A 22,092-nucleotide genomic window follows, 5' to 3' on the forward strand; every position below is an offset into this window, starting at 1 on the left:
CTCAGTGGATCCAAGGGCCTGCTTTTGCATTGTATAATTACGATTTAATCTCTTAGCCCTCTACCTCACTTTCTTCTACAAAATGCTTCTGTGACAGCTTTTGAACATCCTGATACTGGTGTCAAATTTCATTTGATAACACTTATGAACTACTTCTATTTAGGATGTTTTACATTGCTAACAGAACACAATAAATGCATGTTGTTACACTACAGTTTGGACAAGGTGATCTTAGGACAAAGACCAAGCATTTTTTCAACTCAAGTCTTTCATCAGATAGTGCAACATGAATTGCACGCTGCATTGAACCCAAGGAGTCATTGCAGCATTTCATGGCTTGGCTAACAAAAAGGCCTCATTCAGAATGAATTCTAAACTCTTGATTGTACCTGTATATTCCCTCCACTACGATGAGAATCTTTTTCCATGGTCGACGTGTCCGAGGCTGCCCATGTACAATTGCGTCTTTAAGCAATTTATCCAAGCTCTGCATATCTGAAAATAATACAAGCATTGCAATGATGACTATACAGTTGGCAGTACACAAACATCTATGACTACTATAAGTTTGCATTTTTAGTTATTATCAGCTGGTGGATGTCCCAAGAAAAACGTTGTTATCTCAAAATGCTCAGAGCAAATTATGAGAATTGAAGCACAACACAAATTCAATCCCAGAAGGCAAATCCATTCAGCCTGTCATAATTTCTTCACTCAGAAATATGATAGTGAAGCATCTGATGTGCACAAGGCAAGTTCCTGACCATAATGTCATAATCTGTTTTAATGATTGAGAGATAATTATTGGCCAGGACACCATGAGCACTTGAACAAGAGAATATAAACATGTGATTGAATGAGCATACATGTACATAGGTGGTGGCAAAGGGTAAAAATGTATTCTAACCCATATTCTACAGCTAGTTGGAAAAACATCTGAGTCCACAAACTTGTTTTTTGTTTAAAGCAGGAGCTTAAAGTGCTGCAAGGAGCAAGGTCTGCTGGAGGCAGAATAAAGCTCCATTATTCTGATTCAATGTGCTTCAACTTTCCACTTTTGAATGAAATCAATGCCAAATTGGAAACAGTTCTGCTCTGTGGACTTTCATCCACAAAGAACAGGTAGAGATTTATTTACTGTACTGCATATACTGCAGACTAACCACTTTTATCCAAGGGGGGGTTCTAGAGTTGAAGAGTACTCGGCTTCCTTGACTGATTTTAAATGTTGTACTTAAAATGACAGATGATATTACAGACTGATGTTATAATAGGTCAATTTCACAATGGTATCTATTACACAAGGGCAAATCTGCACTACCTGGCAAAATTAGCAATCACTGAAGCTGATCGATTCAGTCAGCACTAGCACATTAAAGCACATGATTGGAGAGACAGTAATGTTAAGAAACTTGCACTGTTCTCATCTGTGGATTTAAGTAACACAGATGACAAAGCAGTTTACCATCGATTCATGGAGAAGCCATTTCATTTCTTTGCAATTGTCTTCTGCTAGCAAAAAGATCAGTGAATAGCTTCAGGGTGTGCCTTCTGCAACAAGCACAGGATTATATCCACAGAAGGGATAATTGAAAGATGGCTTAGCTTTTCCAAAAATAAGCTGAAATTCCAAATGGCATTAGCATACAGAAATTATTAAAATGTAGGAATATTTGGAATGATTTCCATCCTGGATGCCACCAGAAGCTGAACTGGACTGACAACTCCAATAGCAGTCAAGAAACTCAGCATTCAGGTTGATTGTTATCCCTCCGAGCATACACTCCTCTCCACTTCGCAGGGTATACCATCAACAAGATTCAGTTTCCTACCTAGGCTACTCGAAGCAACTTTCAAGCCACCAACCTCTGTTCAGGAAAGACATGTATACATGATATCTGGGGTAATACTACTGCGTGTAATGATGCTGAAAATGGAACAGCAATTCCTTTGGTAAAATATTGATAAGTGAGCATTCCATCCAATCACAAGCTTCCTTTTAGAAGGTTGCTAGTTTTGCTTGCATATTTTGCTGTTTTCAGGTTAACACTTGGACAATGTAAAAAGAGATCTAACCCATTTTGATTTCTTAAACTCAAGACCAATGATTATCAGCATGGCAACTGAAACCAATTTATATACTTTAAGTTCTCCTTCAAATGTTGAATTTTGGATAACTTAGGATTCAATGCATTATGACAATGCAATACATTTTGGGAAGTTAAACAGGTGTAGAACATGTACAATAAATGGTAGAGCAGGAATGTTGATGAAGAGACCTTGAGGCTCAAATCCATAGTTAAAGTGGCCACACAGGTAGATAGGGTGGTTGACAGCACATATGGCATGCTTGCCTTCATAGGTCAGGAGCACAGAATATAAAAGTTGGGACTTAACGTTGCAGCATCACAAAACACTGGTTAGATCGCAGAGTATTCTGTGCAGATCTGGTTGGCACACTATAGGGGGAAGTGGTGCACTGGAGAATTGGGTCCAGTGAGGAACAATTAGATTTTGAGTTTAAATCATGCTTAAATCTGTTAATGTCAATCATTTAACCTGTGAAAACATATTTCTGCAGATCCAAGTTTTGATACGATTTGACAAAACATCTTGGTGAACAAAACACTAGGAATAGCAGTAAAATTATTCGATTCCTCTGACCCAGAGCCTAAAGTTCCTACTGTAGTGGTAGATGGATCTGATCTGTATTTTCATACAATTTATTGGAAAATGTATGTACTATGTTAATTACTAAAGGAAGATGGCAAGCATCATTTCTGGAAATTGTTCAAAAACAATTATATATATATATATGATACAGAATCAGTTGATAGTACTGCTGACTCATAAGCACAAGGCAGCATCACAACATGGATCTGTTCCAATTCGCCTACAACAGCAAGATGCAAAGGTTGCTGATAACCTGTTTGTAAGAGTAGATGCAGGAGAGCAATTGTGGCCAGAGGGCAAAAGCAAACTCAACCTTTTGTCAATATTTAGGCATCCACTTACAGCAAATTTTTTTGGATTCGGATGAAAAGTAGAACTGCTGGCAGAATTTCTAGCTGGCTTCTATCAACAGTTTCTGAATTTATTATCGATTTTTATTAGCCTGCAAACTGTTGATATGTTCAGATCAATAACCCCACCCAAGCAGTTGAGGTTTTCAGGGAAGCCTAGGACATAACACAAACTATTTATTTGCAAAGCTGTTTATTTTAAACAGAGTTCCTAAAGATTAATGCAATAGTGGAACTTCTGCAAATTGTTGGACAGAATGAAAATACTGGTTCAGACTGCAAGGGTGACCTTGAGCTTTAATTCTCCATCCCATTCCTGTTTTGACTTTATTTTAATCTCCTACATTGTTCCAACGAAGCCCATGCAAGCTCCAAGAACAGGTCATTTAACTTGGCATATGATAGGCCTCAATTTTGGACAAATAGCCTTTCCAATTTATATCGCAACTAAAAATGTTCAACTGGAAATGTTAACCGTTTCTCTTTCCACAGACACTAACTGACCCGAGCATCTCCAGCATTCCTTTTTGCCATTTCAGATTTCCAACATCTGCAATTTTTTTTTGGAAGCATTTTGCTGCTTTTTCCAAAGATTTTCCGATCTATAATACAAGTTGTAATTTTCTGCATGTCTCATTTCTGGTCTACTTACTGTTGTGTTTGAAAACCCTGATAGTGGCACCTGAAAGTCTGGCTCCAAGCACTAATGATGCATGATTTAGTTCATCACTCAAGATCAGACAGCCCTGAAGATGGAAAAATAAAGTTATTAGATTTTCATATTAGTTTAAAAACTCCAAAGGCTGATTGCCTTCAGTTTAAAAAAAAGTTTTGATCCTAGCCTCCACTAGAGTATTTTCAACAAAATGCAGACACATGATTTTTACTTCTAAGGAAGCACCGTCTTTGCTCAAAGCTTTTCAAACGGCAATTAGAACTGCTCACAGCAGGAATATGGGGAATGAACTGTAATGGAACATGTTGGCAATACCAACACTTTACTCTCAAAATGGATTTCAATAAACTCTTCCATACTTTGTACTGTCAGAGTAATTTAAAGAAATATTTCTTAATGCTCAAAGATATATTCCATTGAGAAATAAAGGTTCCAGGAGAAGGTTGATTCATCTATGGCCAAGTTAAGGATGGCAAGGTGAAAGAAAAAGCGTAAAAAGTTAAAGCTTAATGGTAGGTTAGAAGATTGGAAATTTTAGAAACTGAATAATGACTTTTTAAACAAGGCAGAAAACAGACAAGAGCACAAGCAACACAAACTGCAAGCTTCTACAGGTAGATAAAAAGAGCACAGTTAATTTAAACATCAGTCCTTTAAGCAAATAAGCCTGAAGAATTTCTAATGGGAAGACTTTGAACAAATCTTGTATCAGTCTGCATGGTAGAAGACACTAGGAGCCTCCCAATAACACAAACAATCAAGGGAAAAGCAAATGAGGAACATAAAGCAATCACTGGAGGAAAAATGGAGCAAACTGATGGGACTAAAGAATGACATGTCCCCTGATCCATATGGCCTGCATCCTAGTCTTCAAAACGGCTGCAGAGATTGCAGATGCATTGGCTGTTATCTGTTGGGATCTATAATGATATCCATCTTCCATAATGATCAAATGAACTTTGAGGTTGGTTAGAAGAGGAAAGGGTGCGCTTTAGTATTACACATGTATCTGCATTTCTCATCTCCAAACAAAATTGGTAGGGTTTATATTCTACAGAAGTGTTAACATGGTAGCGCTCTCCTGCAGCTGTCAAGAGTCCAGTGTGGAGATTACGTTATTGCAGCATCAGCGACCCAGGTTCAATTCCTGCCGCTCTGTCAGGAGTTTGTACGTTCTCCCCATGTCTGTGTGGGTTTCCTCTGGGTGCTACGGTTTCCTCCCACATTCCAAAGACGTATAGGTTAGGAGTTGTAGGCATGCTATGTTGGTGACAGAGTGCCAAGACTTGTGGGCTGCCCCCAACACATTCTCAAGTAATGCAAAGAGACATTTCACTGCGTTTCGATGTACACGTGACTAATAAGTATTATATAGGCAGCACAATAGCCATAAAATCTTCAGGTAGAATTTTCAACCCTAAATGTTAACTGTTCCTTTTTCCAGACACTGCCTGACCTCCTGAACGTGTTCGACATTTTCTTTTTCATTTAAGTATGTGCAGGAGTGGGACAAACTTGGAACTACTCAAGAGAAATCATGGAAATTTATGGTAGAGGGTGCTCCTTGGACCATGTCCATGGGGAGAAAAAGGAACTTCTTTACCTTAATTTCACATCCTGGCTTAGTCCACAGCCTTTTAAGTTGCATTCCAGGTACTTTAAATGTAGTGAGTTTTTGCGTCCACTACTTTGAGTGGAAAAAACTCACTTTCAGAAATACCACCTCATCTTTCCATCAATTAACTTAACTACATGCCCCCCCAACCCCTCCCCTTACCGGCCTCCCTTCTAGGGGAAATACACCCTTCCTATTCACCTCGTCCAGGCCACACAATGAACTTCCTGCTTTGTTTCCTTTGTTTCGAAGTAAACAACACTTGCCTGGCCATAATCAAAGATAATCCCCACCCACGTCCCTATAAGCTATTATTAGTCATGTGTACATCGAAACACAGTGAAATACATCTTTTGTGTAGAGTGTTCTGGGGGCAGCCCACAAGTGTCGCCACACTTCCAGTGCCAACTCAGCATGCTCACAACCTCCTAATCCGTATGTCTTTGGAATGTGGGAGGAAACTGGAGCACCCGGAAGAAACCCATGCAGACCTCCTGTCCCTAACACATCCTTCCTGTGTGATGACCAGAAATGTATGCAGCTGTGACCCAGCTAATGTTTTGTACAATTTTAGCTCAACTTTCCCAAACTATACCTCAGCCAATTAAAGCAAACATCCTACAAGTTTAAACATTTTATCCACTGGTCCTGCTACCTTCAAAGAAATAAACCTGCACTCCAAGATCCTGTTTTATGTTTGCACTTCTTTGCATCTTATTACTTACAACACTAGCTGTAGAAAAGGGATCAAAGTCAAGTTTGTCATATGCACGTTCATTATGCACAGGTGCAATGAAAAACTGACTTGCAGCAGCACAGCCACATAGCATCATATAACCATTGATCCACAGCTGAAGTCCTTGTGTTTTTCTGGGTAAGAGGATGAAAGTTAAAAAGAAATCAAGGCTTGACTTTGTTTACAGTCGAATTGTCTACATCAATCACCAGACTGACATTGTTTGGCAAGATATCAGGTCTTCATTTCTTGTGTTATAATACTACAATACAAACTGCAGTCTTCAGGGAAAGTTGGGGTGAAGGTAGAGTTAGGGAAGTTTTACTTAACAAACCTTGCCAACAAGAGCAGGAATATTCATGGAGTTCGTTGCAAATCCCATTCCAAACGCCATAGCTGCTTCAACTCCCAGGAACCGAGCCACCAATTTTTCCAGCTCTTCATGTTTATCAAGGTTACCTGTGAACAGATTTGAGCATTTTAAGAATTGAAAATTTCCTGCCCTGCATTATCTACAATGTGCTCTATTTTATGATCACAGCCTTTTTGGGATAAATTTCAAACAGGTACAATGAGGAGGTTGAACATGTGAAGTGCTAGTTTCTTTTGTCACGAACCAGCAACAAAAGAAACACACTGAGCATGATTCAGTGTTAAAAACTATTTTATTAATCACTACTATTGATAATACGTAAAATAAAAGTAAAAATGTTAGTATGTTAGAATTCAAGAATGTTAAACCTCGAACGTTAACCCCAAAACTAAACTCTTCGTGTGTGTGTGTGACAAAGTCCAAAACTCCCAGTTCCGGAATGGTTCTTAAAGTTCAGTTCCGCAAGCCATAAGGTGAAACATGAGCAAGGGCTTCTTCAACAACCACCGTTGTCTGAAGATAAGATGTAGATGTAGAAAAACATAGAGAGAGTACATACAAAATCCAAATGTTCCACGATGGAACCCAAACGACACTTCAGTGTTTACTCGGTAGTGACTTCCTCACCCCGAAAAGCATCCGAACCGTGGTCGTCCACATACAAATACCTGTTTCCTTCTACAGGTCAGCAACAAAGTGAACTCCACCGGATTACTTCCAACTTCCATACATGGATTTCAGTGGCAAACACAGTTATTGTTTCTCATCCATCGATAGAGAAAACAAGCAGGCTGGTGTCTCTCTCCCTTCTCTCTCTCTCTTTCTTCTTCTTCTGCCTTCTTCAACAACGTCATTACGTCCTTTATCTTCTATTGACGTAAGCACGCCCCACACACACATACACACACACTCTCTATCTTAAAGGGACTTTCACTGAGTCCATAACACTTCCAAAAGTCATGCATGAGATTAACTTGTGTCACTTTCACAGCAGCAAAGATGGAATACAGTTTTACACTGGTCAACCAAGGCTTCAATTTAAACATCACAGACTACAAAGATGGAAGGACTTCATGTATGGCACAGATATATGGATTTAAGAAAACAATTATTCTCCAGATTCCCAAAAACAACAAAATACAGGAAACAGCTGGAATGCATTTACCAGACATGAACAAATCACATGTCGTGTCTTCAAGCTCTCATTAACTACCAATGAGTATGGTACAAAAAATGATTTAACTGCCCTATTAACTGCAAGAAATGGAATTACATGGGTACTGTGCACGCCCTGGGAATTTACCCATATCTTTGTCACTGTGGAACAAAGTTTTGGTTTGAACTGCGTCCATCTAGAATTTCTAGAAAACACAAACACTCCAATTTCACTAAACAGCCACTCCCGTTATTTGGGACTGTTCACAGCACAAACATTTGTTCAGTAAAACAAAGATCGCTTACTAAATTAGCTTATTTATCTGGCACAGCATTCCCCATTCCTGTGGGCCTGCACCCATATCCCTAGCACTCTAAGGAGATGCAATCTCTGCTTCCATCATTTAATTCCTGAACAGTATTCCTCAAGCTGTCAACCAGAACCTCTTGCATTTAATAAGATAAGATCTTTTAGTCACACATACATTGAAACACAGTAAAATACATCCCTTGCGTAGTGATTTTTGGGGGGCAGCCCACAAGTGTCGCCACGCTTCCGGCGCCAACATAGCATGCCCATAACTTCCTAACCTGTATGTCTTTGGAACGTGGGAGGAAACCAGAGCACCCGGAGGAAACCCACACAGACAAGGGGAAAATGTACAAACTCCTTACAGACAGTGGCCGGATTTGAACCCAGGTTGCTGGCGCTGTAAAGCATCGTGCTAACCACTATGCTACCGTGTCATCATCTCATCTTGCATCCCTGGAAAAAGTTTTTAGAGAAATGAAGCATGGAAACAGGCTCTTCAGCCCATCAAGTCTGCACTGACCACCAACCATCTAGTTACACTAATCCTACATTAATCCTTTTTATTCTTCTCACATCATCAACTCCACCCAGATTCTACTGTTCACCTACACATTAGGGGTGATGTTCAGTAGCTAACTAACCTGCATCTCTTTGGCATGTGGGAGTAAACTAGAGCACAAGTGGCAATACAGGTAGACAAGGTGATGAAGACAGCATATGCCATGATTGTCTTCATCAAACAGGTCTGAGGAGGAGAGACTGGGACCATTTCCCCTGGAGTGAAGGGGGCCAAGGAGTGACCATATAGTGGTTTATAAAATCATGATGGGCATAGACAAGGTGGATGGTCACAACCTTTATGCCCCAGGGTAGGGGAATATAAAACTAGAGGGCGCAGCTTTAAGGTGAGGGGGGAAAGATTTAAAGATGACCCAATGGGCAAGTTCTTAATACAAAGAGGGTGGTGAGTATATGGAACAAGCTGCCAAAGGAAGTGGAAGAAGCAGGTATAATTACAATATTTGAAAGATGTTTGGGCAGGTTCATGGATAGGAAAGGTTGACTGATATGGGCCAAATGCAGGCAAATGGGAGTAGTTCAGGAAGGCACCTTGGTCACCATGGACAAGTTGGGCTGAAGGACCTATTTCTATGATGTATAACTACAACATCCAGAGAAAACCCACAGAGGGAGAATGTACAAACTTCACAGAGACAGTATTCGAGGTCAGGATTGAGCCTGGGTCTCTGGCACTAAGGCAGCAGCTCTATTAGCAGTGCCACTAAGCTGTGTATTCAAAAGTCTCAGAAAATGCTTACATTGGTATTGGTTTATTATTGTCACTTGTACTGACGAACAGCGAAAAGCTTGTCTTACAAACTGATCGTACAGGTCAATTCATTACACGGTGCAGTTACATTGAGTCAGTAGAGTGCATTGATGTAGTACGGGTAAAAACAATAACAGTACAAAGTGTCACAGCTACAGAGAAAGTGCAGTGCAATAAGGTGTGAGGTCACAAGGTAGATCATGAGGTCATAGTCCATCTCATCGTATGAGGGAACTGTTCAATCGTCTTATCACAGTGGGGTAGAATCTGTCCTTAAGTCTGGTGGTACGTGCCTTCAGGCTCCTGTATCTTCTACCTGATGGAAGAGGAGAGAAGAGAGAATGTCCCAGGTGGGTGGGGTCTTTGATTATGCTGGCTGCTTCACCAAGACAGCAAGAGGTAAAGACAAAGGAGGGGAGGCAGGTGTCCGTAATGCACTGGGCTGTGTCCACAACTCTCTGCAGTTTCTTGCGGTCCTGGGCAGAGCAGTTGCCATACCAAGCCATGATACATCCAGATAGGAAGCTTTCCATGGTGCATCGGTAAAACTTGGTGAGAGTCAAAGGGGACAAACCAAATTATTTTAGCCTCCTGAGGAAGTAGAGGCACTGGTGAGCTTTCTTGGCTGTGGCTTCTACGTGATTTGCTCATGTAGGACTATAATGGCATTTCAAGTTATTATGAACAGTTGTGATTTTGAAATACCAGCACCACACAACCAAGAAGTGGTAACAGTCTACCCCTCCATCCTACATTGGAATGCACTGTCATGCAGATTTACATTTAACTTACCAAATAAGAGTCAAAGCTTGGAACCACAGTCAGAAAAGGTTTCTTGTAGTTTATGCTTTTTTCCAATAATTTCTTATCACGCTTCCTACGTGGCCACAATATTTAGACTGCAAATAACTGTTTGCTGCCATCTCCATTCTATATTTGCTATTTAAATATTCAAAGATAACAGGTAGATAGAACTTCAAGTGTTACATGTGTAGTGGTTAAATTTACTAGATTAGCAGTCAGAATTCTGGACCAATGACCCAAGGGCACAAGTCTTAATTCCACTATAGCAGCTGAAAAATTTAAAAGATCTGAACGACAAGTGCTGGTCTCAGTAACTGTAACCATGTCATTAGATTATTGAAAAAACACTATTTGGTTTACCAAAGTCCTTCAGGGAATACGTCGTCCTTACCTGATCTGGTCTACGAAACTCAGACTCACCAAAGTGTCTGACTCTTAACTGCTTCTTAACTAACCAGTTCATGGGCAAAAAAAGGAGTGGATGATAAATGCCAACAATGTCCACATACCAAGGACAAATACGTAAACTTTCCCTTCACTCCACACACAAGCAGCCAGCTATTTGAACTCAGCATGCTTTATATAAGTTACCATAAGATTTCATTAGACAGCTGAATGATGTGTGGAGAATCTGTCTTTACAAACAGTATTTATCAAGCTATATCCGAAATGCTTTTTCACTCATTGTATAATTAACGTCGTCACTAAATGTGCTTAATGAGTTGTTACTCATCTTAAAACCAGGTTAAAAGCTGGGTGGATTTGTGGAATATTGTGACTCACCAATCTCTTGGCGCGTGCTACAAATACCAACTCCGTACTGGATAGTTGCTTTGGTTGCTGCATCAGCACAGAAGCCATGGCGTTCAGCAAAGCCCAAGTAATTGTATGAACCCATGTTGAGGACATCTTTGATGATTGTGCCAGTAAACCTATTCAATAAATGTGCATTTATTACACTATTATCTAGCAAAGCTACATTTTTAAGAAGTCAATCACTGTCAGCACAAAAATATCAAAATTGGCACTTACTGAGAGATTGTACAAGTGATATATCAGGCAAGTAACATTATTTCACATTGTTATTTTTCAGTAATTTTGAATATCAATTTATGAAACTTAAATTTTATTAATGGTTAATGTTTAACACTGATCTTTGGTTTCTGGTCCAAAGATAAATCAAAAGCAGCATTTACATAATATCTTTAATGTGATAAAACAACCCAAGGTACTTTTGCAAGAGCACCTATTAAATCTGACAATCACAAGTTTGAAGCAGTAATTTAGAGGAAACACTCATGAATTTTAGACAGGGAATTCCAGAGCTTGGGCCAGGTCAATTGATAGCACAGCCATCAATAGCAGAGCAATAAAAATTCAATGTTGCAGTAGCATAATGGTTATGTTTGTGAAGTCTTAACTCAAGAGGCACAAGCTTAATTCCATCACAGATGAGGAATTTAAATTAATGGATTAAATAAATTGCAAATAAAAAGCTAATCCCAGTAATAATGTAAAGGACTGAAATGAGCATGTCATACTTATCCTGATTACTTGATGGGGAATTCCAGAGATATGATAGACTTAACTATCCATGGAATGACATAACAAGCCACTCAGTTGCACCATAACCACCATGAGAAACCATAAGGGCAAAACCAGTTAAAGCATCTTAGCTTTGCTACAGCACCAAATTCACACCTAGCAAAGGCCCACCATGCTCAGGCAAATTTACAAAATCATCCTATAAATGTTTTGGTGGCTGAAACTAAAATTGGAATTCACTGACCCACAAACTGGTCAATAAGAAGTCAGTCATTCTTTTTAATCACAGCTTTCAGCCAAGACTGTAGACTCTTCCATTACTATCCCAAGGTCAAGTCCTATCCAACAGGAGAGATGATGGCCTGGTGGTTTCTAGACGAGCAGCAGCTGCCCTGGGAATCAAAGCTAATCCAGATCCCTAAAGTCTCAGGTACTGCGCAAGAAAACCTACTGCCAATCATGCATCACACACAAAATGCCAGAGGAACTCAGCAGGTCAGTGTCTATGGAGGGAGATAAACAGTCGATGTTTTGAGTCAAGACCCTTCATCAGGGCTGGAAAGGAAGAGGGCAGAAGGCAGAGTAAGGTGGTCAGGGGAGGGGGAGGAGTACATGCAGGCAAGTGATAGGCAAATCCAGGTGAGAGGGAGAAATAGGAAGGGGTGGTGGGGGAGGACAGAGGTAAGAAGCTGAGAGGTGATAGAAGAGGCAAAGGGCTGGAGGAGGAGGAATCCAACAGGAGAGGGCAGTGGACCAAGGGATAAAGGGAAGGAGGTGGGAATAGATGGGCAGGTCATGAGGGCTGAGGAAAGGGAAAGAGAAGGGGGCCACAGGAATGAGGGGAGACAAAGGAGGAAAAAAGGGGGGGGGGGGGGGTGGGGTAGGGGAAGAGAAAGAAGAGGGGAGGGGTTACAAGTAATAGAAATTGATGTTAAGGCTGTCAGGTTGGAGACAACCAAGGCAAAATATGAGGTGCTGTTCCTCCAACCTACGTCTGGCCTCAACGTGGCAGTAGAGGCGGCCGTGGATAGACATGTCAGTATGGGAGTGGGATGTGGAATTGAAGTGAATGGCCACCAGGAGATCCTTGCTTTTGTGACAGACAATAGAAAGGTGCTCAATGAAGCAGTCACCCGATCTGCATCGGGCCTCACCTATGTAGAGGAGGCTGCACCAGGAGCACCAGATGCTGCCCTCACCCACATCTCCTCTATTTCCCACGTCTGACCTCACCCCACCCTCATGACATAACAGGGATAGAGTTCCCCTCATCCTCACCTACCACCGCACGAGCCTCCGCATCCAATACATCATTCTCTGCAACCTCCAACGGGATCCCACCATTAGGCACATCTTCCCCTCGTCTCCCCCACTCCCTTTGCTTTCCGTAGGGATTGCTCTCTCCCTTGTCCACTCATCCCTCTCCGCAGATGACCCTCCCGGCACTTCTACCTGCAACTGCACTAAGTGCTACACTTGCCCCTACACCTTCCTCACCACCATTCAGGGCCCTAGACACTCCTTCCAGGTGAGGCAGCATGTCACCTGTGAATCCAAGGGTGTCATGTATTGCATCGGTGCAGCCTCCTCCACATAGGTGAGACCCGATGCAGATTGGGTGACCGCTTCATCGAGCACCTTCATTCCAACTGCCACAAAAGCGAGGATCTCCTGGTGACCATCCAGTTCAATTCCACATCCCACTCTCACACCAACATGTCTATCCATGGCCACCTCTACTGCCACATTGAGGGCAGACGTAAGTTGGAGGAACACCACCTCATTTTGCCTTGGTTGTCTCCAACCTGATGGCCTCAGATTTCTCTAACTTCCAATAACCCCTCCCCTCTTCTCCCCCACTTTTTCCTCCTTTGTCTTCCCTCATTCCCATGGCCCCTTTCCCCCACCCTCATGACCTGCCCATCTATTCCCCACCTCCTTCCCTTTAATCCATGGTCCACTGCTCTCCCCTACCAGATTCCTCCTCCAGCCCTTTGCCTCTTCTACTTATCACCTCTCGGCTTCTTAGTTCTCCCCCCCCCCCCCCCACCTGCATGTACTCTTCCCCCTCCCGACATCCTTATTCTGGCTTCTGCTCTCCTTTTCCAGTCCTGAAGGGTCTCTACCTGAAATATTGAATGTTTATTTCTCTCCATAGATGCTGCTTGACCTGCTAGGTTCCTCCAGCATTGTGTTGCTGGAATCTGGAACATCTGCAAATTCTCTTGTGCCAATCATGCATACATAGCCTTATAAAGGTAAAATTCCAAAATTTGCAACCCTCTATATAATGAAATTTCTTCACATCTCAGTTATAAATGGCAGATCCTTCATTGCTCACCACCGCCCCCCCCCCCCCCCACCCAAAGAGGTAAATGGGGATGTGATGGAAAGCTTTCTTACCCAGAGAATAGTTAAGATCTAGAATAATTTCTGACTTGATTATGAAAATACATTTAGGATACATTTAGGGAAATCAGATAAAATTAAGAATGAATGGGAAAGAAATTCAGATACCTCTACCTATAGAGACATGGAAGAAAATTCTCCAATTAGTTAATACCTCTTCAATGTGTGCTAGACACTCTCTAATACAGTTTAGAGTGGTTCATAGGACCCATATGTCTAAGGATAAGCTAGCTCGTTTTTATAAACATAAATCCTATCTGTGATAGATGTAATTGAGGTGGCTTCCCTGACACGTTTTTGGTCCTGCCCTCTATTGGAAGAATATTGGAAAGACATTTTTGATATCATTTCAGTGGTATTGAATATTGATTTACAACCACATTCTATTACTGCAATTTTTGGGTTACCAATGATGGATTCTGGTTATTTATCTGCCTCAGTTTGTCGTATGATTCCATTTGCTACATTAATAGCCAGGAGATCCATTCTTTTAAATGGAAATATCCTAAACCTCCTACTACATTCCAAGGGTTTTCCCAAACTATAACATGTTTAAACTTAGAAAAAATTAGAAGTGGCACTATTGATCCTTCGGTTAATTTTGAAGAAACTTGAAGCTCATTTATCCAGTATTTTCATGTGATGTAAGCTGACCTTTTCCGAACCCTTCTCAATAACTTTATTTGAATATAGAAGAGCAGAGTTAACGACAATAATTTTTTTTTAAATCGATGAAATACAACAGCCCAATTTTTGCTTAGTTCTTGGTTAGTTTTTGTTTACTATTACCATTCATTTTGTTTTGTTACTTTAAGTTTGGGTTTTTTCCTCATATAATCAAATTTCTTTTAAATCTTTTTATTGTTCAATTATTAAGAGATTGGGAGGTTCAGATTACATATTTTACTGTTTGTATACGTTAACTGTTATTGTAATCCGAATCTTTTTATATCATGTATAATTACTAGTATGTATATTAATTTGAAATTTAATAAAAAAGATTGAACAAAGAATGTGCTCCCTTACAAGGATGTTGGAAACAAATCAGCGTTTCAAAATAAAAACAGATACACAATTGAAAATAATTTATAGGGCTCTATGGATAGAAAATGGGAATGGGACTGATGGGATTGCTCCACTGCTGGCTAACAGAGGCTCAATGGGGTGAACGACCCTTTGTGTTGTAACAATTCTATAGCAAAATTTATCTTGGTCATGGGGTTGGGCGAGAGACAGGAAATACCATTTACACTGGTTAATTCAAGGAGCCATATCTATACCCAAATTCTTTATCTGCTTTTACCTCTGTGCATGTGCCTTTATACACTGAAGAGTTCTAGGGTTGTGGGAGTAGAATCTTCACACCACTCATGCATGTCATACCATTCAGTTTAAATTAAACTAATCTGTACCATCTATTCCATTCATTTGACTTGCTCCCCATTCCCAAACACTTTTTGACAAAAATCAATGCTTTGAACATTTTAATTGTCCAAGCACATCAGGGAACCAGTACCAAATTTTCATTACCCCTTTTGTGGAAAGTGTCTTCCTAGCTAAATGGCCAAACTCCAATTTCAAGATAATGTTCCCTTCTTCTGGATTTCCTACGAAGTGAGGCAGTTTGTCTGTATCCGCCATTTTAAATAATCCTATTTCATCACCGCAGGATTAATCTTCCCATTGTTGACACCTCTGCATAACCAAGGGTTCCAACTGGAATGTTCTGTTCCAGAAGTTGAGACCTAAGTGAGAAATCCCTGTGTTTCTATTGCCATCCACATGAAAACATTTGCTGAGAAACTGGCCTAATTGAACACACTGATCTCAAATACAAATCCTGCTCAGCAAAACCCTTTTACCCAGCTTTAGTCACTCTTCCTGAGCTTTGGTTTGGAACACTTGATTTCCCCATGTGCCCCTAAAGGGCAGTTGACATGTTTCCTACATTAAACAAATAGAGGTGGTCATATCCAAGTAAATTTCTATAGTTTTTTTTATATAAATGCAGGAATAAGTTTTATTTCCTCTTCAACCTTTGGTTCATAACCAAAGCAGGTCACATCTTAGATGGTAACAGTATATATTTTTCTTCCCATTTCCATCATACCCTCACTATAACCCAGAATATTTGCTGCTTTTGATAAGCTATCACGTGCAACCTGAAACTGGAGATCTATTACGGCCAGATCTTGATAACAAAAAGCAAGCACTAAAGCATCGGAATTATCCATGCTTACCCCCATTAAGGTGAAAAATATTAAATGGGTGGAGGTATTAAAGAAGTGGAATGCATTCTAGTGTCATTGCTCTTGGGCTTAAGCACCATCATATTGCATTCTTAAAAGTGTCTGCCTGCTTCTCAAAGATTATAGGACCCCACCTTCACAACCTTCAGCTGTGTCAATTCACCATCTCTAAAGAAAATTAGTCAAATATGGGGTGAGTGACTCACTTGAATGTCCAGTTATAGTCATAGGAGACCCTCTCCATTACGTCAAACTTTGCTCCAGGGACACTGCAGATGGGCCGGTTCCAGCTGTCTCGAATTCTCATGTACAGATTTCTGGTGTAGAAATTTTCAAAGTCTTGATACAAAGGTACAAAGTCCTACAGAGGAAGAATTTCAAATTATTTCAAGGGCAACTCTTTTACAGATCAGAATTAAGGGTGCCAAAAATCACTCTTACAAATTAAAATATTTCACTTAAATGCGGTTATAAGTTAAACTAAACTAAGCTCCAGTTGGTAAAATTGATATAGTGTTTACTTGGTGGTTATGGAACAAGTACAATTAAGAGAAATCTTAACAAGGTTTTATACCATGACTTGGAAATTGAGCATGAATTAGATTCAAACCACTTCATTCTTTTCTGAAGACTCAAGGTTGAAATATTCTGCTGTCCTATGCATGTGTTGTCTATCCTCCACAACAAATGGAAACAAATCTAGAATCACTGTCCATCACATTACCAAAATCCTACAAGAGATCCAATTTTATTCACAAAATATCAAGTAAATAATCACATTTAAAAATTAGTTTAGGAAGAAACACTTGACCTCAATTGATTGGGAGTCGTACCAATTGTTTCAAGATTTCTATCCTGGTGGAATCTCTCATTTTTCTTCCTATTAAAACTTTTCACATCTATCACATCAAACAGCGATTAAGGAGCCTGCCCACCAAGAAACTATGAAGGCAGCATCCAATACTTGAATGGATTCTAAAGCATACATTCCATTTTCAGCACTGCACTGTCTGCCCATGTTGATACTTGGTCAAGATAGCCTCAAAGTCACTGATGAGAAAATATTCCCAATATTCTCTCCATTAAAAAACCTAGTGTTCCCCCCACATTTAGAAAATAGAAACATAGTAAATGGGAGCAGAAGCAGGCCATTTGGCCCCTTGAGTCTGCCAGGCATTCAATATCCCAGCTGATCATCAATCCCACAGCTCTGCTCTCCCAAATGTCCATGATGCCATGTGAATCATTTATGCACCTTAAATATATTCAACCAGACCTCTACCTTCTGTGGTTTCACAGGTTCATCTTTGGAGTGAAGAAATTTCACTTCGGCCTAAATGTCTTATCCTTCACCCAGAGACTGACCTCTCATTCTAGATCCCCCAGCCAGGGAAAACAGGTCTCCATGTCTAGTCTGTTAAATCCCTTCAGAATTTTGTACATTTCAAGGATATCCCTTCATTCTTCTGAACATAGGCCACTCTCTCCTTATACAACAGTCCTACCATCCATGAAATCAATCTGATGAATTTTTGCTGCACTCCTACAGCAAGTATATCCTTAGGTAAGGAGACCAATACTGCAAGTGTGGTCTCACCGAAACCTACTATACCTTAAGACTTCCTTGTTCCCAAGGTCAAAACCTCTTGCAAAGACAGTCAAAGTACAATGCATCCTCTTAACTGCTTAAGGTCCAATGTGCATATGTAATAGTTTTTGAACAACCAAGAGGTAATCAACAATTGCTTTCTATGGTCTTAACAGTGCACTGATGAGATTTGTGACTCAAGAACTGATACCAAGCTAGACTGAGTCACTTCCATTACACAATGTGTATATAAAATAGAGAAAAAAACTCCCTTATTCCTTCGTGTATTGCCAAAACACCGAATTTTTTTTTGGAATGTGGAACACCACAGCTATTTTAAGCATATGGCACAGTAACAGTGGGCAAGTTACTTGATTTGACATCCAATATTGATCAGGAATGAACTCTAAATCCCAGCTGAGGATCTTAGATTCAAGAATTACAGATAAAATAAATGACCTTTAAATGACCAAACAGCCATAAAAATCCTCTCCTTCAAAGAAATTTGCCATTCTAGTCTAGCAGAATTTGAAATACCACTGTGCAAACAGTTTGGCTTCAAACCTACTGAATAAATTGAAGCAGATGTTAAAATGATAAATGCCTAATTAAATTCACAGACTAAGTTAGCGACCCGATGTCATAACTCTGCATGGATGTTCCACAAAGAGGCGCCTACTATTCCAAGATTGTACTCAGATGAGATGATTCAGCAACAGGAGGACAAAATGACCAGTATTGATTTTTATCTTGAAACTGGGTTGCAAAACTAGCAAAATAAGACATTCAATTAGTCTAAATGACAGTAGGCCACTTAAAAGTATTTGGATCAGGAATACCATTGCCAATTTTGATCAGCCAATTGCCCACATTAGACCTGTAATATTTTGGTTTACACAAGGTCTTCGTGTCCAAACCCCCTCAGCAGACTGCAACATGTATCAAGTAGTGGCTCCAATTTATTTTAGAGTGGTTATGGGAGGACACAGCTGGAATAAAAAAATTGTCTTCAACCACAGCTTGATGGGAAATTGGGACTAGCTGGGTGGACCTTGCGGTCGGTATAGACTGGTTGGGCCGAAGGGCCTGTAATCGTGCGGTATTGCTCTATGATTAATAGTACAAGAATTCAAGAAAGATCAACTGGCCTACTGTTCCTTCAAATCTCACAATAGCATCTCATGGACAGAAATAACTAGGGATAATCAAATCATGATGCAAGGATTTGAAAGGCTAATATGCTGGGTATGGTAGCTCCTGCGTCCCTGACTTAGTTCAGTATACAGGATAAAAGGAGCAAGCATCATGAACCAAAGCATACTTAACACTTCAGGTTAAAGACCAAGATCATCAGCTAAGTTAACTGTTTCTCTCTTCACAGATGCTGCCTGACCTGCTGAATATCTCCAGCATTGTTTTTCTTTCAGACTCCCAGCATCTGCAACATTGCCCTTTTGAATTCATGTAGTTATAAGCACATGATATTAAACAGCCTCCAAGACTCAACTGGAAAGAGGAATTCTCAAAAAATTGGATGATGGCATTATAATCACAGATAAAGCCTATCAACCTCAAAAAAAAATCAGAACATTACTCAAAGTTAAATCACAATAGGCTCAAATTGGTGAAAGATAAATTTAGAATTGATGCAATCAAGTCAGAAGGTAGCATCCCCTACACCTGGCTCTCTACCCCCAAAATATTACCTAAGCTCCATGTCAACAGCCTTGCCAGTTGTGGGTAGGAGGGGAAATGGTTTTTTAGCCTAAACTAAGCTCCAGTTGGTCAAACTGATTTAGTGTTTACTTGACTGTTACAGAACAAGTACATGCAAGAAAAGTCTCAAGTCTTGACAAGCAAGGTTACACCTTATGACTTGGAAACAGAGCTTCATCTGTATCCATTTTATGAATTACAAACCAAGAAGGTATAGCCCTGTCCAAGAATGAAGGAAATGACTAGAGTTATGCAAGGCACATTCAAAGTTCTCATTTGATTACCTTTACTGTTAAGAGGTCAGCTGGTTCTGGCCAGGTTTTTGTTTTTACATCAACAGCAATAAAGTCAACAGTATGTTCTTCCTGCCGGGAAACTTCAAAACAATGCATTCTTGTTCTGAGAAGTGTCCAATTCAAATAAACATGGTTGGTGTTTTGCCAGTGAGGAAAATCCACTGATAAATAACTGCAACCTGTACACCTCTTCCCCCCCCCCCCCCCCCCCCCCGCCAAACCAAAAAGTATTTCAATCCGATGACTTTATGTAAAGTTAACTCATTTATGAAAGAGAAATCTCTGCCAAGTCCTGCAAAATGGGTTGTACTTCACACAGTGACAACTCAGTGGCTATATTGGCAGTCCAAATACTACAATTATGTTTCTATTTATTTTCTTACTCTGCATTCTAACATTGTAGTTTTGTAATGAATAGATACAAATGGATACAAGAAGGCAGAGAGTGGTGGTTGAAGGGACTTATTCGGGCTGGAGGCCTGTAATAGTTTACCTTTTCTCCACGCACTCCAAAAATCAATCTACGTTAAGCACTTTTACTTAATGCAGCTTAAAAAGATAATCACAGACTCGTCATAAGCAGAGCCCACACTACCAACACATCCATTTGGAAATAATGACAACATAAAGACAAGTTCAGATCTGAGAAATCCATGCAATTGGATTGCAGAACAGTCTTTTCACACTTGCATACTGCTGATCAGCAAGGTGCACAGCTGAATTTGAGGATACCACATTGTCCCTCCCGTTTGACAATGACAGGTTAAAAGGGGCAACAAGCAGTGACTCATGTTGCTTCCTACTGTGCACAACTGTTTAACAATGAATGTTTACAGCAAAACACTAGAAAGCATGGACCACTTTCCATATCTCAGGAGCTGCCTTGATGAAATTCATCATTGCCTTCAGTACACTTGCACGGCTTTTGGTAGATTGAGGAAAGTATTTGAAGATTGAGAACTCAGACCTGGCGCAAAACTCAATCTACCACATTGATGGCAGTAATCTCTGTAGTCTGAATGGTCACCTGGCCAGGGCTTCACAAAAGCCAATGAGGATCTTATTTTCTCTTCTCCTCCACCCCCACCGAGGCAGCTTTATCATCCCCCGTAATCCCTTTGTGACAATTTACAGCAGGGTACCAGTTTTGGGAGTGTTGTTATGCAGACAAATGACATGGCCTGCCCACTGGAACTTCGAGTTATAATCAGGGCTTCAGTGCAAGGGATGTTGGTCCAGGAGAGTATGGTAACATTGGTTCACTTATCCTGCCAATTTCTAGGGATCGATCTGTAGAGCACTCTCCAGTACTTTGCATGACTGTGCATTACATGATTATTGACATCATTAAATGGCCAGACACTGGGGAAGCACCAATCCCAGCCTGAAATGGAGACACAAGAGACTGCAGATAGGTCTGGGCCAATTTCACGGGTGGTATGATTTCACCTGGAATGCTCACAATATCAGTCAGATTGTGAATATATAGCAAAGTTTGATGCAACCCAAACGCTAGCTCATTTTCTGGAAACTGAAGCTGTTTTAAAGGGGCAGCATCAGTTCAGTAGGAGTTTTTGGTACCAAACCTCTCCAAGAATGTTGGCACTGTAGGTGGCACCTCTTAAGTTAAGCTTGCAATACATTTATCCAGTTTCATGTTACAATTTGGCACTGATGGTAATGCTGATAGACCTGCACTGGTGATACAGGCTCTGAATGGGTGTTCCATGCAGACAGTTTGGACTTCAGGTGTGGAACTAGCTTTCATATTGGCAGCACTAATTATCATGGAAGTGAAAGTCTCTCTCTCCTTGGTGCAACCTGGTGTTTTAAAAAACATGTTGATGCTACAGATTCAGAATTTTGACTAGGGTTTGGCAAATGTAAAAGTTAAATAAAGAGTAGAGAAAGGGAAGGTGACAAGCAAAATAGCCAAGTCAGATAAGCCAACAATAGTTTTCATATTAAATTGAGAATTACAACTGATTGGTCATTGTGGATTATTCTATTAGTAGACCATCAAGTTCAATGATAAACTTGAGCTCTGGGATATTGCCACATTGCAACAGAAGTAAAACTAATTAAACATGGTAAAAAAAAAATCAGAACTACCAAGATTTCAGGAAATGTTTGTTCAGAGATCTGTAAAAGTTTGCTCAGAAACGCACATCCTCTCTTCCTGTAATTTAGCAGCTGGGAGAGGAAATCCTTTCAAATGACTCAAGTTTTACAAATTGTAAACATTGTTTAGGGTTATTCCAAAA

The 22,092-nt window shown here is 40.3% G+C and overlaps 1 protein-coding gene across 1 annotated transcript in view; it reads right to left on the reverse strand.

Annotated features, from left to right (window-relative positions):
• The window catches only part of sptlc2a (serine palmitoyltransferase, long chain base subunit 2a), a 130,846-nt gene that overhangs the window by 74,153 nt on the left and 34,601 nt on the right, over nt 1-22,092 (reverse strand). The window contains exons 3-7 of the mRNA XM_052012930.1: nt 16,435-16,589; nt 10,809-10,957; nt 6,385-6,509; nt 3,676-3,769; nt 390-495 (exon numbers count right to left, since the gene is read on the reverse strand). Coding sequence (XP_051868890.1) covers nt 390-495; nt 3,676-3,769; nt 6,385-6,509; nt 10,809-10,957; nt 16,435-16,589 — 629 coding nt within the window. The remainder of the gene's footprint in view (nt 1-389; nt 496-3,675; nt 3,770-6,384; nt 6,510-10,808; nt 10,958-16,434; nt 16,590-22,092) is intronic.

The sequence above is a fragment of the Pristis pectinata genome, chromosome 1 (genome assembly GCF_009764475.1).
Source record: "Pristis pectinata isolate sPriPec2 chromosome 1, sPriPec2.1.pri, whole genome shotgun sequence".
NCBI lineage: Eukaryota > Metazoa > Chordata > Chondrichthyes > Rhinopristiformes > Pristidae > Pristis > Pristis pectinata.